The 18,044-nt window shown below is 35.5% G+C and overlaps 1 protein-coding gene across 1 annotated transcript in view; it reads right to left on the bottom strand.

The window, feature by feature from the left end:
• The window catches only part of LOC309499923 (uncharacterized protein), a 389,370-nt gene that overhangs the window by 345,930 nt on the left and 25,396 nt on the right, over nt 1–18,044 (bottom strand). Inside the window, exons 3-5 of the mRNA XM_082171466.1 lie at nt 9,629–9,751; nt 4,202–6,136; nt 3,432–3,664 (exon numbers count right to left, since the gene is read on the bottom strand). Coding sequence (XP_082027592.1) covers nt 3,432–3,664; nt 4,202–6,136; nt 9,629–9,751 — 2,291 coding nt within the window. The remainder of the gene's footprint in view (nt 1–3,431; nt 3,665–4,201; nt 6,137–9,628; nt 9,752–18,044) is intronic.

Here is an 18,044-nt window from a genome sequence, read left to right on the forward strand (position 1 = left end):
CTTAGAAACATGGTAAATCGTGGTAAATAATGCTAAAACGTGGTATATCATGGTATCACAACATGTTAATTGTGTTAGCATCTGCCCAGTGGCGAATTTTGCCACTGCAAGCACCACTTCACATTTTCTTCAGGAAATGTACATTCTAGTTATTATTATTCTTCTGAGACTAAATTTACAATTCTAACTCCTCCTAGAGCTTTAACTCTACATACTCCAAACTCGGGTCAGACCTTCAGACTGTTCTGACTCGGTATGCTATATCTTTTCAGACTGATTTGACTTTCAGTTTTCTTAAAAATTTATATTAAAAATCATAAAAATCCCATAGACTTTCATTGCGGGCTGTTCAAATTGAGCCAAGACTACGGTGGCCCATTAGTGTACAAGCCAAAAACTCAAATCTAAACTCCCTGAAGCCCTAAACTCAATTAAACTATCATTCCATGGACTAATAAACGTATCAATCTTCAAACTTTTTCTATCTATCTATCTATCTATCTATCTATCTATCTATCTATCTATCTATCTTCAAACTTTTTCTATCTATCTATCTATATATATATATATATATATATATCTTCAAACTACTATCTATCTATCATCTTTTCTTTGTAACTTCTTTCTTTCTTTCTAACTTTTCTTTCTTTCTAACTAATCTTTCTTTCTTTCTAACTAATCTATCTTTCTTTCTAACTAATCCATCTTTCATTCTAACTAATCTATTTTTCTTTCTATATAACTGATCAATCTTTCTTTCTTTCAAACTAATCAATCATTCTTTCTTTTTAACTGATCTATCTTTCTTTCTAACTAATCTATCTTTGTTTCTTTCTACATAATCTATCTTTCTTTCTTTTTAACTAATCTATCTATTTTTGTTTCTAAGTAATCTTTCTTTCTTTTTAACTAATCTATCTTTCTTTCTAACTAATCAATCTATCTATCTTTCTTTCTAACTAATCTATCTTTCTAACTAATCTTTCTTTCTTTCTTTTTAACTAATATATCTTTCTTTCTGACTAATCTAACTATCTCTTTCTTTCTAACTAATCTTTCTATCTATCTATCTATCTATCTAATCTTTATTTCCTTTCTAACTAATCTATCTATATATCTTTATTTCATTCTTACTAACTAATCCCTTTTTTCTTTCTCTTTCTAACTAATCTATCTTTCTTTCTTTCTAATCTATCTTTCTTTCTAACTAATCTTTTTTTCTTTCTTACTAACTAATCTTTCTTTCTTTCTTTCTGACTAATCTTTCTGTCTTTCTAACTAATCTTTATTTCTTTATTTCTAACTAATCTTTCTTTCTAATTAATCTATGGTTCTTTCAATTTCTTTTCCTACTAATCTATCTATCTATCTATCTATCTTTCTTTCTTTCTAACAAATCATTTTTTTTTCTCTAACTAATCTTTCTATTTTCTAACTAATCTTTCTTTTTAACTAATCTTTCTTTATTACTACTTTCTTTCTAATCTATCTTTCTTTCTGACTAATCTTTCTGTCTTTCTAACTAATCTTTATTTCTTTATTTCTAACTAATCTTTCTTTCTAATTAATCTATGGTTCTTTCAATTTCTTTTCCTACTAATCTATCTATCTATCTATCTATCTATCTATCTATCTATCTATCTATCTATCTTTCTTTCTTTCTAACAAATCATTTTTTTTCTCTCTAACTAATCTTTCTATTTTCTAACTAATCTTTCTTTTTAACTAATCTTTCTTTATTACTACTTTCTTTCTAATCTATCTTTCTTTCTAACTAATCTTTCTTTCTAACTAATCTAACTTAATTTTTTTTCTTTCTTTCTTTTCTTCTTTCTTCTAACTAATCTATTTTTTTTCTTTCTTTCTTTTCTTCTTTCTTCTAACTAATCTTTCTTTCTTTCTTTCTTTCTTTCTAACTATTCTTTATTTTTTCTTTCTTTCTTTATTTTTTCCTAATCTCTTTCTTTCTTTCTTTCTCCCTAATCTTTCTTTATTTTTTCCTAATCTCTTTCTTTCATTCTTTCTTTCTTTCTAACTAATCTTTAATCTTTTTTTCTTTCTTACCTAATCTTTCTTTCTTTCTTTCTAACTAATCTTTCTTTTTTCCTAACTAATCTTTCTTTCTTTCTTTCTTTTTCTAACTAATCTAACTTTCTTTTTCTTTTTTCTCTTTCTTTCTTTCTTTCTTTCTAACTAATCTTTCTTTCCATCTTTCTTTCTTTTTAAGTAATCTTTCTTTCTTTCTACCTAATATTTCTTTCTTTTTTCATTCTTTCTTTCTTTCAAATTTTTCTTTTTTCTAACTAATCTTTCTTTCTACCTAATCTTGCTTTCTTTCTAACTATTCTTTCTTTTTTCTTTCTTTCTTTCTTTTTCTCCCTAATTTTTCTATCTTTCTTTCTAACTAATCTTTCTTTTTCTTTCTTTCTTTCTTTCTTTCTTTCTCTTTCTTTCTTTCTTTCTACCTAATCTTTCTTTCTTTTTTCTTTCTTTCTTACTAAACTTTCTTTCTTTCTAACTAAACTTTCTTTCTTTTTTCTTACTAATCTTTCTTTCTTTCTTTCTCTTTCTACCTAATCTTTCTCTTTTATCATTCTTTCTTTCTTTCTTTTTCTATCTTTCTTTCTAACTAATCTTTCTTTCTTTCTAACTAATCTTTCTTTCTACCTAATCTTGCTTTCTTTCTAACTATTCTTTCTTTTTTCTTTCTTTCTTTCTTTCTTTCTTTCTTTCTTTCTTTCTACCTAATCTTTCTTTTTTCTTTCTTTCTTTCTTTCTTTCTTTCTTTTTTCTTACTAATCTTTCTTTCTTTCTCTTTCTACCTAATCTTTCTCTTTTATCATTCTTTCTTTCTTTCTTTCTTTCTTTTTCTATCTTTCTTTCTAACTAATCTTTCTTTCTTTCTTTCTTTCTTTCTTTCTAACTAATCTTTCTAACTAATATTTCTTTCTTAATAATCTGTCTGTCTTTCTTTCTGTCTTCCTAACTTTTCTTTCTTTCTAACTAATCTATCTATCTATCTATCTTCAAACTTTTTCTATCTATCTATGTAATAGATAGTTCTTTCTAACTAATCAATCTTTCTTTCTCTTTCTAACTAATCTTTTTTCTTTGTCTTTCTAACTAATCTTTCTTTCTAACTAACTAATCTTTCTTTCTTTCTTTCTAACTAATCTTTCTTTCTTTCTTTCTAACTAATCTAACTTTCTTTTTCCTCTTTCTTTCTTTTCTTTTTCTACCTAATCTTTCTTTTTTCTATCTTTCTTTCTTTCTTTCTAACTAATCTTTCTTTTTTCTTTCTTTCTTTCTAACTTTATCTATCAATCAAAATTAAAACTATTAAAACTTCTAACTACTTTAAACTTCTAACTACTTTAAACTTCTTCAAACTCTCTGGTCCGGCTTTCTAAAGCCAACTTAAAGTTTGTCTGAACAAAATTTTTTTTCTAGTTGTGCTTTAATATTGACTGAATCAATGTGAAAGCCAAACCTCAATATGTTGAGTTGACAGTTTGGACTCTCCAGTCCCTTACAGAGCATATTCACTCCTGAATTTTGAAGGTCATTGTTACTCAGGTCCAGCTCTCTTAGGGGGGAGTTTGATGATTGTAGAACTGAAGCCAAAATTTCGTAGTGCTGAACAGTGAGTTTACAGTCTGTTAATCTGAAAAAGGAGAACTCTGCTTAAAAGGCATGCTGGTGATTCCATAAGGTTGCAAGAATTCCTTGATTAAACAACTTCACCAGAAAGAAATGGGTGACCATTCACTCTCTACTCTTTACTGCAGACAAGTCAAGCAAATAAAATAAAGATCAATTGATAAAGATCAATTAAACACAATAGATTATAAACATGTTTAATGTTATTAAAATAATTTTTCTTGTTCATTATACAACTGTTTATTTTTCTTCATACAAAAAACCCATGAATTTCACATGTGCAAAAAACCTGTGAATCAGTTTTCACATGAGAATCGTGGTTTTTGAACATTTCCCACGTGAAATCTGTGATAACTTTAAGGGAGGTTAGTTTTTTAGTACAAATTGATTTTAGATCAAATCAAAGTAAAATCTATTTCATAAAACTAAAAGTATTAATTTGGTTGAAAAATAAAACAAGATTTGCTGCAAAAACACAAATCCAGAAAAACATTATGTTTACATATTACATTTTGTAATATTCTTAGATCTACACACTTACAAAGCTTTTCTGCAGTTCCTCACAGCAGGTAGCAGTCTCCATTTCCCCTCTTTTGATTTGATGTTCTTCATGAAGTCTAACTCATCCATCACCTCCTCTGACATCAGGATCATGTTTGCCAATGTTGAGCATTGTGCAAGAGAAAGACTTTTTATTTTTGTTTCAGAGTTTAAAAATGCCAGCATTTCTTTAACAACAGAGCTATCCTTCATCTCAATCAAGCAGTGTGACAGATTCATCCATCTTTCAGGACTGACATTGTTTTTTTGACCTCGTTTGAGGTTTTGGATTATTTTCTTGGTGCTCTCTGGGTTGTTCTCTGTGTGAATCAGCAGATCCTGTAAGACTCTCTGATTGGACTCCAGTGAGACGCCATGAAGGAATCGAAGGAAAAGATCCAGGTGTCCATTTTCACTCTTCAAGGCTTTATTCATTACTTCCTTCAGGAGCTCGTCCAGAGGAATATTCTCACACTGAGTTCTGGACTTTCCTGTCAGTAACATTTTCAGAACTTCACTGTTCTTGTGCAAATAGCAGAAAAACACATACAGTGCTGCAAAAAACTCTTGAAAGCTCAAATGTACAAAGCTGTAAACATTTCTGTGATAAATCACAGATTCCTCCCTAAAGATCTCAGTGCAAATCCCAGAATACACTGAGGCGTCAGTGACATCTATGCCGCTCTCCCTCAGGTCCTCCTCATAGAACATCACATTGCCCTTCATCAACTGATTGAAAGCCAGTTCAGCAAGTTTCACAATCACATCTCTGTTGGACTGCAGGAGTTTCTCTGGATCTCCCTCTTCATACTTCTGGTTCCTTATACGTGTTTGAATGAGGAGAAAGTGTATGTACATTTCAGTCAGAGTTTGAGGGATTTCTGCACTGAGATCTTGTTTCAGGATGTTTTGAAGCACAGTGGCTGAGATCCAGCAGAAGACAGGTATGTGACACATGATGTGGAGGCTTCTTGCTTTTCTGATGTGTGAGATGATTCTGTTGGCTTGATGCTCATCACTGATTCTCTTCCTGAAATATTCCTCCTTCTGAGGGTCATTGAATCCCTGAATTTCTGTCACACGGTTGATGTAGTTAGAGGGGATCTGATTGGCTGCTGCTGGTCTGGTGGTGATCCAGATGAGAGCAGAGGGAAGCAGATCTCCTTTCATGAGGTTTGACATCAATACACCCACTGATGAAGACTCAGTCACATCAGAAACTTTCTCAATGACTGAACACATCAGTGTAATTCTGCTTTCATCCAGACCATCAAAGATGAACACAACTGTACATTCATCATAAATCTTTGAGTCCAGATCTTGAAGTTCAGGATGAAAGTCCAACAGAAGTCTGTGAAGACTGTACTGATGATCTTTAATCAAGTTCAGCTCTCTAAATGGAAGCACAAACATGAAATCTACATCCTGATTGGCTTTTCCCTCGGCCCAGTCTAGAATGAACTTCTGCACAGAGACGGTTTTTCCGATTCCAGCGATGCCTTTAGTAAGAACAGTCTTGATTTTGTCTTTCTTCTCTCTTTTCATCTCCTCATATCCTGGTTCAGGTGAAGGATCAAATATGTCATTGCAGTTGATGGGAGTGTCTTGGAGTGTCTTGTAACTTTTCTCCATCTGTAGCACCTCATGCTCTTCATTCACTCCTTCACTCTCTCCCTCTATGATGTACAGCTGTGTGTAAATCCTGTTCAGGAGGGTCTGATTCTCTTGTAGTTTGATTCCCTCAAATACCCTCTCATACTTCTTCTTCATGCTGGTTTTGTGCCAGTCTTTGACTCTCTGAAGATCATTATGCACTGGTTGGTGAGAATCAAGCTGCAGGGCTGCTTCTGTGTCATGATGACTGATGTGTTTCTGACAGGAGGAGGATGTGCTGGTCTGACAGGACACATCTCTGATCTGGTCAGATCCCTGCCCACTGAAAAGACATTGAGAGACAAACAGAAAAGACTTTTATCAAAATAGAGAAAATATTTAAATATCTTTAATATTGAAAGATGGTATTTAAAGGGGTGGTTGAATGTGATTTCACTTTTTTAACTTTAGCTAGTGTGTAATGTTGCTGTTTGAGCATAAACAACATCTGCAAAGTTACAACGCTCAAAATTCAATACAAAGGGAGATATTTGCTTTTAAAGAAATCAATTTCTATGGACTACAGCAAACGGCCAGTAGGGACTACAAGACATTCCTCCAGGGTTGTTTGAACCTATTCGAAATAGGTTTGAAGGTGCAAACAATACCAGACAGTTTTTGGTACCATTGACTTCCATAGTAGGAAAAAATATATACTATGGAAGTCAATGGTACCAAAAACTGTCTGGTTACTGACATTCTTCTAAATATCTCCCTTTCTGTTCAGCAGAAGAAAGAAATGCATACAGGTTTGAAACAACATGAGGGTGAGTAAATGATGACAGAATTTTCATTTTAAAGTGGAGTATCCCTTTAATTGAATAGAGAAACTCAAGGTGTGGCGTGTGAGCGTGTGAACTGATTGAAATGCGTGCGTCTCACGGTGAATGCGTGAGACTAGAGAGCCCTGCTGTGTTCATTTTGACCATGAACCGATGCGCTGTCACTTTAATTCAGCGCGTGCAGCACAGCAATAATAGACTCGTGTGGAAATGATTGCTGCAGACGCACCGCTCCTGGAACACATTGCCGAACCACATCCGCGTGCAGTGTGAACGCTATAACATTTTAGCATAGGTACGGAAAAAAGTATATGTCGGAGTATGTGTGAAACAGGAGTTACGCTACACGGCTATCCTGCTCCGAAGCAGGTTTTATTCTGGGTTAGAGCTCTCAAACTCAAACTGGACCAATCAGCTGTGAATAAAGTGACATGTATCTGATGCAAAAAAGTAGGGACGCACCGATACCACTTTTTCCAGAACGAGTCGGATACTTTCATTTTTGGTACTCACCGATTACGTTATTTTCACTGCATTTGTAATTTTGGTATAGAAACCAAAAGAATATAAATCATATTAGTTGGCTTAATTTGTTCACCAAATATATATTTCCTATTTTCATGCTTAATTAAGCCTGCTAAAATGCATTGTATGAGCTTTTGTTACTTTCACTGTTAATTCTATTGCTCTATCATATTTTATCTTTAATTTAATAGCACAGCACATATTTAGAGCAGCTCCAGAAGGGCTCAGTGCTGAGGATTGGGTCAGTGATTCAAATGTTTAGACACCAGTGAAATATAAATTATTAATTCCAATTTTGATACTACAACAAAAAGTACAGTAATCAATCAAATGTAAAAAAAATTATAAAAAATTATTCACTGCACATTCATTACTGTATACATTAAATATAGATGGTTTTGAAAGTTACAAAAGGTAGCCTATTTAGTCAAGAGCAGTGACTAAAGACACTGATTTTCTAGGCGCGCGTTTTGGATGTTTGCGTTCATGGAACTTCTTGACCTGCAAACGTCCTGTAATAATATAGGGAACCACTTGTTAACATAAATCAGGTGACAGTTCATGTTTTACTTAAATATACGATTTAGTTTTAATCCAAATAACATGTGCTGAGTGAACGACCAGCAATCAAGAGCATTCAACAGAAGTGCTCTCTCACTCTCTCTCTCTCTCTCTCTCTATGTAGCTTATTATAAATATATAAAATAAGCTACATGCCTCGTTTTGCTTTCTTTGCCATTGACATCCGACTGAACTACAAACTTTCCACTGACGTCGGTTCGAACAGCTCGCGCCAATCCACAGCGCGTTTTTCTCTTATCAGCTTGCGCACCACAGCTATGTAGGTGTTACTATATTTCGTTTAACAGTCCACTAATAAGATAAATTTACTTCATAGACAGCCTTGTTTTTTATCCCCATTATACTCTCTGTTGTCAGTGTTTCTTTGTCTGGACACAAACACTGTACACACGCTGCCTGGTATCGGTTGTTGGTGGTATCAGAGAATTTTTACGAGTACATGAGCTCAGTATCGGGCCCGATACCAATACTGGTATCGGTGCATCCCTACAATAAAGCCACTTCCCCAGTATCTCTCGCTCCAAATTAAAGCTATTTATTGTGAAAAAACTTTAGACAAAATTGCTCATCTTTTGCTAATTATTTATTAGACTACATTTATATTGTATGAAATATAATTACTTTTAATTCATATAATTATTATATTAATTGACAAGTAATATTTAACTTTTCTTTTAAATTAATATAATATATGTATTCATATATAATGCTTATGTGTATTTATTTGAGCTCTTTGTGAACCTATAGGCTGATTATTAGGCATATTTCTTTGATTCACATCATGCATTGATATAGTCAGATATTTTCTTTCAGCTGCTTCTCAAACTGTCTCTGCAGCAGAAGTGTTTATTCCTGTCTAGTAAACGCTTTTAATTTCATGATAATTTTAAAAATGATCTCTTAATCTTCAGAAGAGAAGTGAATTGCGTTGTCTCTCTTGCGAGAAGTGAATCAAACTGGCGCTCTACATGTTCAGTGTGATTGGCTGTTTGCCGCACTTGTCACACTTTCAGGTGCGCGCGCTTCAGAGGATCTGGATCAAACCTGAGTTGACAGAAAACGTTTATAATGAGCTTTGTGAAACCGCTGAACCTGATCTACACCAGGTTGGATTTCTCTGGATTGTCAACTCTAAACCTACTCTGAAACTCAGAGTATGTTCAGCTAGCTTCATGCAACAGGCCACTTTTTTCTTTTCTTTTTTACCATAGTTCGCTCTTTCTGTTTTTGTTCTGTATTTTTGATTCTCAAGTAATAAACATTACATAATTCCTAAAAATGTCAATTTCATTACAATTATACAAGGTCTTTAAATTAGACCAATATAAGTCAATTAATTAAACATTACTAAATTAATAAAAACAATATAAGTTGGACCAAACTAAGACAATTAAATAAAAGTAAATTGGGTAACACTTTACAATAAGATTCACAAAAGCCTGTAAGCATGAATTAATAATGAACTGCACTTATACAGCATTTATTCATCTTTGTTAATGTTAATTTCAACATTTACTAATATTTTATTAAAATCTTGTACTGTGCACTAACATGAACAAACAATGAACAGCTTTATTTTTATTAACTAACACAGTAACATGTTAATACATTAACTAATGTTAACTAATGAACCTTATTGTAAAGTGTTACCGTAAACTGATTCAATTAAATAGCATCAACAAATTCAAATGAATTAAATATACTTAAGTACATTAATTAAATAACGTTGAATGATGTAAGATTTAGTTTGACAAACCTAATAAAGTTGATGTAATCCAACTAAATTGTGTTGACCCAATGTATATTAAATTGAGTTTAAAAATGTTCCTACATTAAATGAAGTAAGGTTAATGAATAAATTTTTAAGTGGACATGAATATACTCACATAGGGTCAAAGGGCACGGCTTCATTACAGAGATCAGTGGGGTGAATCTTGTATCTTTTACTCTTCATAGACACACATCTGGATACTGGAGATGCTGCTATCTTTCTCTTCCTGCTGATGATACTGAGAAAAACAGGGATATATTTCAGATAATTTCTGAAGCCAGAAAGATATACCACGTTGGCCTATTTGCTATTAATGGAATTTAAGAGCTATAAACCAAAGGATGTGGTTGTAATGTTAAAGACAAAAAAAAAAAAAAAGAACGTTTAACTACTAATTCTTTAATTGCTCTGCCTTTGGAAGCCGATGTCTCTTCCTGACTTTTTTTTTTAAAGTGAGCCAAAGTATCCAGCATGCGGGCATTATGCAAATATGTTTCATGAGCCCCTTTCACACAGCGCTTTGAACCCGGGAAATTCAAATTGAACGCAAACTCGACCCAGGATTTATGCCGGGATCGATGCCGTGTTGGGGACCTAGTAACATTGCCATGTTCAGTCCCGGAACGCGCGCTGTGTGAACAAAAGCCGTAATAATGCCGTGTCGTAGTGATGACGCTGAAGCCGGGATCGTTCGCCAGCTGTGAAACGGTACGTAATGCGCAAGTTTATGATCGAATCAGAGAAAAAAAATGCACAGGCGTGGTTTGCACAAGAGAGATGCACAAGAGAGATCGCAGCTCATAAGCAAGCTTAAGACGCTGCTGAGACATTTCAAGACACATCGATGTCACGTGTCTTTACGGGATTTTTACGGGTTGTGTGTGAACGCACTCTCTGATTCAGGAAAATCACTGGCAGTGTGAATGAACCAAAATCAAACGAACCCGGGTCAAATCCCGGGTCACTTTATCCGTGTATTTTCCGGAATCTCTGTGTGAAAGGGGCTATGGTGACGTAGCTACATCATGGATAGGGGTGTAACAGATTGTAGTTGATACAGACAAGGCCCCACAGTTCTGCATGTATGTGATTCGCAAACCCAAACTGGACCAATCAGATGTGAATAAATTGACATGTATCTGATGCGATAAAGACACATCCCCTGTATTTCTCACTCTAAATTAAAGCAGTTTATAGTGCAAAAACTTTAGAGACAAAGTTTCTCATCTTTTGCTAATTATTTAAATAGTTAGCTAATTAGTTAACTGCAAATTTTATAGGGCTGTGCAATAATATCGATACAGCTAACTATTGCTGTATTTTTTTCACTTTTGTTTTTCGCGATATTCTTTTATATACTAAAAAAAAGAAATCATGTTTTAAACGGATTTAAAATGACAACATTTCATCAAATCCCTCTGTGTGTCAAGCGACCTCCTCAGTTCCTGTAGATCGCTGACTTGCTATCAACAAAGCTAACAGTTGTCTGTTACATACATTCATACATTATGGCCAATGTCTCAGAAGTAAGCGGTAAAGAGCATGGCGGAAAATATGAGCACCTCCAGCTTACAGAGCCGACGACTGGGTGCCAGTGCACTTTGGTTTAGGGGTGTGTGATATCACAATGTTTTATTGTGAAAGATTAAAATGCCTCCACGAAATATCATAGTACAGGGATTAAAGTGAAAAAAATTCTTCTGACTGAAAATTCCAAAGGCCAAGTCATATTCCTTTAACTTTTTAAATAGTCGAGACCAATAGCGTTTTAAGGGGAGACGTTTTAAAGCGCTTTAATATTGCCGGTATTTTAAAAGCTATTTTAATCTATGAAAACCAGGCAGGGAGCATGTGTACTGTAGAGCACGAACGGCAGCATTGTGACTAGCTTCTGATTGATGGCGACCTAGCACTTTTTTTGCCATTACTGCCATATTTAAGTCTCCTGTGACATAGCCTACACATTCCTGGCCATTTGATTTTTTTAGTCCACGAACTAAAAGTCTTGCCATTCTCCCCCCATTTCGCTAAGCCTTAGTACTCGTGTGTGTTCAATTTTGTGTAAACGTGTTATAATTTGCCTATATATATATATATATATATATATATATATATATATATATACATACATACATACATACATACATACATACACACACACACTCACCTAAAGGATTATTAGGAACACCTGTTCAATCTCTCATTAATGCAATTATCTAATCAACCAATCACATGGCAGTTGCTTCAATGCATTTAGGGGTGTGGTCCTGGTCAAGACAATCTCCTGAACTCCAAACTGAATGTCAGAATGGGAAAGAAAGGTGATTTAAGCAATTTTGAGCGTGGCATGGTTGTTGGTGCCAGACGGGCCGGTCTGAGTATTTCACAATCTGCTCAGTTACTGGGATTTTCACGCACAACCATTTCTAGGGTTTACAAAGAATGATGTGAAAAGGGAAAAACATCCAGTATGTGGCAGTCCTGTGGGCGAAAATGCCTTGTTGATGCTAGAGGTCAGAGGAGAATGGGCCGACTGATTCAAACTGATAGAAGAGCAACTTTGACTGAAATAACCACTCGTTACAACCAAGGTATGCAGCAAAGCATTTGTGAAGCCACAACACGCACAACCTTGAGGCGGATGGGCTACAACAGCAGAAGACCCCACCGGGTACCACTCATCTCCACTACAAATAGGAAAAAGAGGCTACAATTTGCACGAGCTCACCAAAATTGGACAGTTGAAGACTGGAAAAATGTTGCCTGGTCTGATGAGTCTCGATTTCTGTTGAGACATTCAGATGGTAGAGTCAGAATTTGGCGTAAACAGAATGAGAACATGGATCCATCATGCCTTGTTACCACTGTGCAGGCTGGTGGTGGTGGTGTAATGGTGTGGGGGATGTTTTCTTGGCACACTTTAGTAGTGGTTGACCGATATATCGCTGTGGTCGATATATCGGCCGATATTTGGAATTTTTTAGATATCGGCATCGGCTGATAAATCTTTCCGTTTGGCCGATATATTCCAAAACAGTTTGTGACTGTGTATTACCGCTTTTTTCCACTGACACGAACAGAGCAAGCACCGTAAGACAAGCCACTCAGAAGTGAAGCAGACATCTGACAGACACAGTAACTTAAATGACCAATCAGCATTCGCTTTCTAACCTGACGCTACATTGTGTTACACACAAAAACACTCTGGTGTGCAGCAAAGTCTATTCAAACAGTAGGCTACCATGATATGTCAGTTCCGCAGCCCAGCGGTATCTCCAGTGGGGGTCACAGATGTAATATAAACGAATTCAAACAAAACTGAGAACATTTTACCTCACAAACAGTCAAAAATCCTGTGACTGGCTGTTCCTCAGATACGCGCGTTGTTCTCGGGTTACGTTTAAACTAGACGCTGTTTTCCCACGGACTCGCGTGCACGGAAAAGCTGGGTCGCGTGCACTACAGATCAATGGTCGCGTGAGGTGGATGAGAGGAGAACACTATTGTAAGTAATAATAATACGTTTGAAAATAAATCCTTGAAAATGTTATTCACTATCTACTGTATTTATTCATCCATGATTGGCGTAATATCGTGTGTAGTATACATTTTCATATGTTCATGTAACTTATATCATGCAAATACATGTGATGGCCTGCACCGTTTCAAAGAAACAAACAAGCAAAACTAAACAGACAAATTATTATTTAAATATACTTAAAGTAAAACAACCTGTTTAAAGTAAATGGTGTAAATCAGGGGTCGGCAAGTAACTTTGGCCGCGGGCCAATATTTTTTTTAGCCAGTAGATGGCGGGCCAGCTACACAGAGTAGGCCTATGGATACAAATTAAATACTTTTATATAGGCCTATAATCGCGGAATATGATGGGTCCGTCACCGTCCATGGATCATTCGTTCAATCGTTTTTTCAAATTAAAACCAAAAATAAAAAGATGAAAAACGACTTGTTTTTCCATTATTTATTTCCTGAACTAAAATGAAAAAACGAATAACAATGGGTTTTCTGATTTTCTGATTGTGCTAAGATCAAAAATAGATAGTTTTAACAAATAGTTAAAACTATAGATAAAACAAATAGTTTTTGTTAATACAATGTTGGTATGAGCCACTACAGTCATTTAAAAATATAAAAAATAACACAAAGAAAAATTGTTTTAGCATTTTGGGGTTAATATGGAAACGACAGTTACCATGGTGAATACACAATATTAACAATAACTGTTAATGAAACATGGAAACTGCTCCTGGTGAATAGAATGAAAATCATACCTGCATTACTTTTATTTCGTGTAATTTACAACGTAACGGCGTTGCATGCTCGTAGTTTCTTTTGCACTTGATCAGTGAGGCGATACAGTGTGCGCCCGCTGCATTTGCGCGTGCAATTGAGTGTGCGCTACGAGTACAGGATAACGGCTGACAGGACAACGGCTGACAGGACAACGGCTGACAGGACAACGGCTGACAGGACAAGAAAGTCCGTTTTTCTGAAGTGAAAAACTTTATTTCAGCGTACACTTATGTCACTGCCTGGTAGTTCCTATTGTGCTGGGTTTTCTGAAGTAGTCATGATTCGCCTCTCACATTATAACATGCTCTAAACACGCACGCAGAGTGGAATAGGAGGAGTGGGGTCGTGGGGAGCAAGGATCACAGCGCAAATTTGAACTATATCGATATATGCGATATGGTCTAATTCCATATAGCATTTCAAAAATATATCGATAATTTAAGACATTAAGGACAGACTGGAACCCTGCAATTGACGGACATCCGTCATAGACTTGCTGCAATTAACGGAAATCCGTCGTAGCGACGGAGAACTTTAATCCCTGATAGTATCATGTTACACTGCATTCTATGGGTTGCGGTTCTTGCGCCTCCGTCTCAACAACGCGACATACATTCACATATCACATGTCAAGTAGGAGGAGTTACACTCACGGGACACTGCAATTGACAAAAGGTAATTATTTGCATGTGCTTTAACCCTCTGGGGTCTGAGGTGTTTTTGGGGTCCTTGAGATGTTTTGACATGCCCTGACATTTGTGCTTTTTTCAGTTGCTTATAAACATATTAATGGTAAAGGTATTTTTGAGAAAATAATGTTTATGCATAGTTATTGAAAAAACTAAAAACGAAAGTTTCTGAAATAAGGCCACAAAACACATACTAAATATGTGTCCACAAGACTTCTGAATAATGCATTTTGTCGCCTAGAGTTTTATCTTCAAAATGATGTGAAAATCATCCTGCCTAATCATTTCACATAAAACAATACATTCATTTAAATTTTGTAAGACACTTTTTGTTTGGAAAGGCAATATGCGCAGGGGCGTCAACGATCCAACACCATCATGAATAATAAGTAGTTCACACCTGAGGAGACAATGGGGCCCGCATAATTAGCCTTTCATTCAGGTGTGTCACTGAGCCACAAGAAAGAATGCAAGGACAATATATATATATATATATATATATATATGATTCACAGTTTGTTCCACAAATTGTGCTTGCATATTGTATAACATCCAAGGTAAACATTTCTAGTAATTGTGCAGTTAATTGTTCTCGTACTGTATTTTCAGAAAGTTTTGGAATATATTCTCTACCCAAATGTGTCACTAATAAAACGCAATAAAAATAATTTAAAGAGAAGGCTTATATTGACCTTTTAAGATCTTTAAGCACAACAGACTCTTTGGATTTATATGAAATGGTAACACTTTACAATAAGGTAACATTTTTAGCATTAACTAAGGTTAATACATTTTGTAGTATTGTCCATTGTTAGTTTGTTAATGTCAACATTTACTAATACATTTTAAATTAAGTTTTCATTTTTATTTGATCTGTTAACCTTAGTTAATGTACTATGAACTAACATGAATGATCAAGGTACAATTGTCTTGCTCAAATATTACTAGGCTACATGCTGTAAAAAAAAAAAATGTATTGCTTGCATAATGCATATAGTTCATGAAAGCTAGCTAATACATCCTTGTTAACAACTGGGACGTGCAAAGTGTTATGAAATTTACGTATGTTTCTAGGTTATAGCTAAAGAAACCTGTAATATCGTAATGTATAAATTATTTTCTGTAGAACTTCTCATTTTAATATATTCATATTTAGGGGCCAAGCACCGAAGGTGCGTAGGCACCTATTGTATCTGTTCCCGTTCCTATTATTATTATTAGGGGCCAAGCACAGAATGTGCGTAGGCACCTATTGTATCTGTTGGCGTACCAAAAATAATTCTTCTTTTTCTTCCACTCTGGGAGTCTATGGCAGCCCATAGAACCGCTTGCGGGAAAGTTGTGCAATTTGGCACACTGATAGAGGACAGACTGAACAGTCACCATAGCAAATTTGGAGTCTCCAACTCATTCCCTCTAGCGCCACCAGCTGTCCAAATTTGCACTCATGTTTATGCTAATAACTTTTGAACCACAAGGGCTAGAAACAAAATTCCCATTTCTTCTGATTCCCTAGCTCAAGACGATTCGATTGCACCCTATGACGTCATTTTCCGTCATGGAAATTTTTTCGCCATTTTGAATTTTTCGAAAAATCTACTTTTTCGAACTCCTCCTAGGCCGTTGCTCCAATTTTCACGGAAATTGAACCAGATCATCTACAGACCATGCCGACAAAAAGTTATGGAATTCAAGTTGATTCGCTTAGCAATTTTCGAAAAACCCCACAAACAAATTTTATGTAACGCTTGCGAAAACAGACGTAAGGCTGTATCTCCGCAACGCTTTATTGGATTCAGACCAAACTTGGCACATGTCATCACAAGCATGACCTGAGGCTACATGCTGCGTTTCGGCGCAGCGCCACCTACTGGTCCGGAGATATGAAAAATGGCTATTTTTGCTTATAGCTTCTGAATAGTTTGCCCAAAAATCATCAAATTGGTCTCGTTAGAATTAGGCCAACATGCCGAGTCGACTGATATCCAATTTTACCATATAGGCCATTTTGGCTGTCGGCCATTTTGAATTTTGTGCTAAAATGCTGTATTTTAAGAACGCATGAACGGATTGTTACGAAACTCGGTATGGGTCATCAGCACGATGTCCTGAAAGAACCTGAGAAGTTTCGAAACAGCGCCACCTAGTGGTTCATTTTTTTTTCAAATGCTTATAACTTTGGGTGTGGTCGACTTATTTTTCACAAGAGTCATCTCATTAGACTCCTGAATCGTTGCCGAGTCCAACGATACTAAACATGCTAGGTTTCACCTTACGGTTTGTGTAGCGTTGTGATTTAGCGCTTAAAAAACATCTGGCGATATCTTCGAAGCCGCTAGTCCGATCGAGACGAAACCACCGTCAGAAGTTTGAAAACATAGGCCGATAGCTAAACGCCAATGCCCAAATGTGAAAATATTGATAGTAAGGGGTAGTAAAATCCAATCAAAGTCATGTGTCAGTCATTTTTTACGTGTTTTTTCATATACATGTCTATAATTGAGATATTTTCACCAAAATTGACACACATATGTATGGGCTCACTCTGAGGACACATAAAAAAAATGGTGGGACTGAGCCTCTTGGTGGCGCTATAATAGAACAAAACATGAAATTCCCATTGACTTCAATACAATTTTGTGAAATAAAATGCTTTACTAAACAAATGCATTGGTGTAATATTACGAAACTCAGAATGTGCCATCAACATCATCCCCTGAAGGTACCCAAAATATTTCGAGACAGCGCCACCTAGTGGTCAAAAGTTGTAAAAACATTTCCAAAAAGGATAATAACATTTGATTAAATCTGGCTATTGAAATGCCACTGATCTTAATATATTCCTTGGGTCTAGCCGAGAACATAGATACCAAGTTTTCCTTATTTGGCCGAACTTCCTGTCCACCATCTTGATTTTCCGTCAAAACCTACTTTTTCGAACTCCTCCTAGACCGTTTGTCCAATTTTCACCAAAATTGAATCGTATCATCTCCAGACTGTGCTGACTAAAAGTTATGGATTTCGTGTTGATAGACGAAACCGTTTTTGTATAGCGCAGCAGCAAAGTTGAGGCATGATGCTAAAAGCACTATTCAGGCTTTATCTCTGCAATGCCTTGACATATTGACATCAAACTTTGTATGTGTCATTGTCACTTTATTCTGACCACATCACATCAGTTTTGTAACTGCGCCACCTATTGGTCGAAAGTGATAATCAATTAAATCATATTTTGAATTACTTTTTATGATTGTTCAGCCATTTCGCCTAAAATCCTCTTTAAATGTCTTTAATTGCTCATTGTTGCAGTTGGTCTGACGCCTTCAGCCATGTTGCCATATCCTGTCATCTGCTTGCGCTTGGCCCCGATAATTGCTGCTTGCAGCTATATTTAGCTATTGTTTTCCTAAGGATTCTTTGTTATTTTTCTGTCAACCTTTCGGGCACTTTTGGGGCTTTTTGGTGAAATTTCAGCAGTGTGTTCGCTGTAAGAGGCCGATCACATGAATGTGACTTTTGTGGGTCAAA

Source organism: Leuciscus leuciscus (genome assembly GCF_965113295.1).
Source record: "Leuciscus leuciscus genome assembly, chromosome: 1".
Taxonomy (NCBI): Eukaryota; Metazoa; Chordata; class Actinopteri; order Cypriniformes; family Leuciscidae; genus Leuciscus; species Leuciscus leuciscus.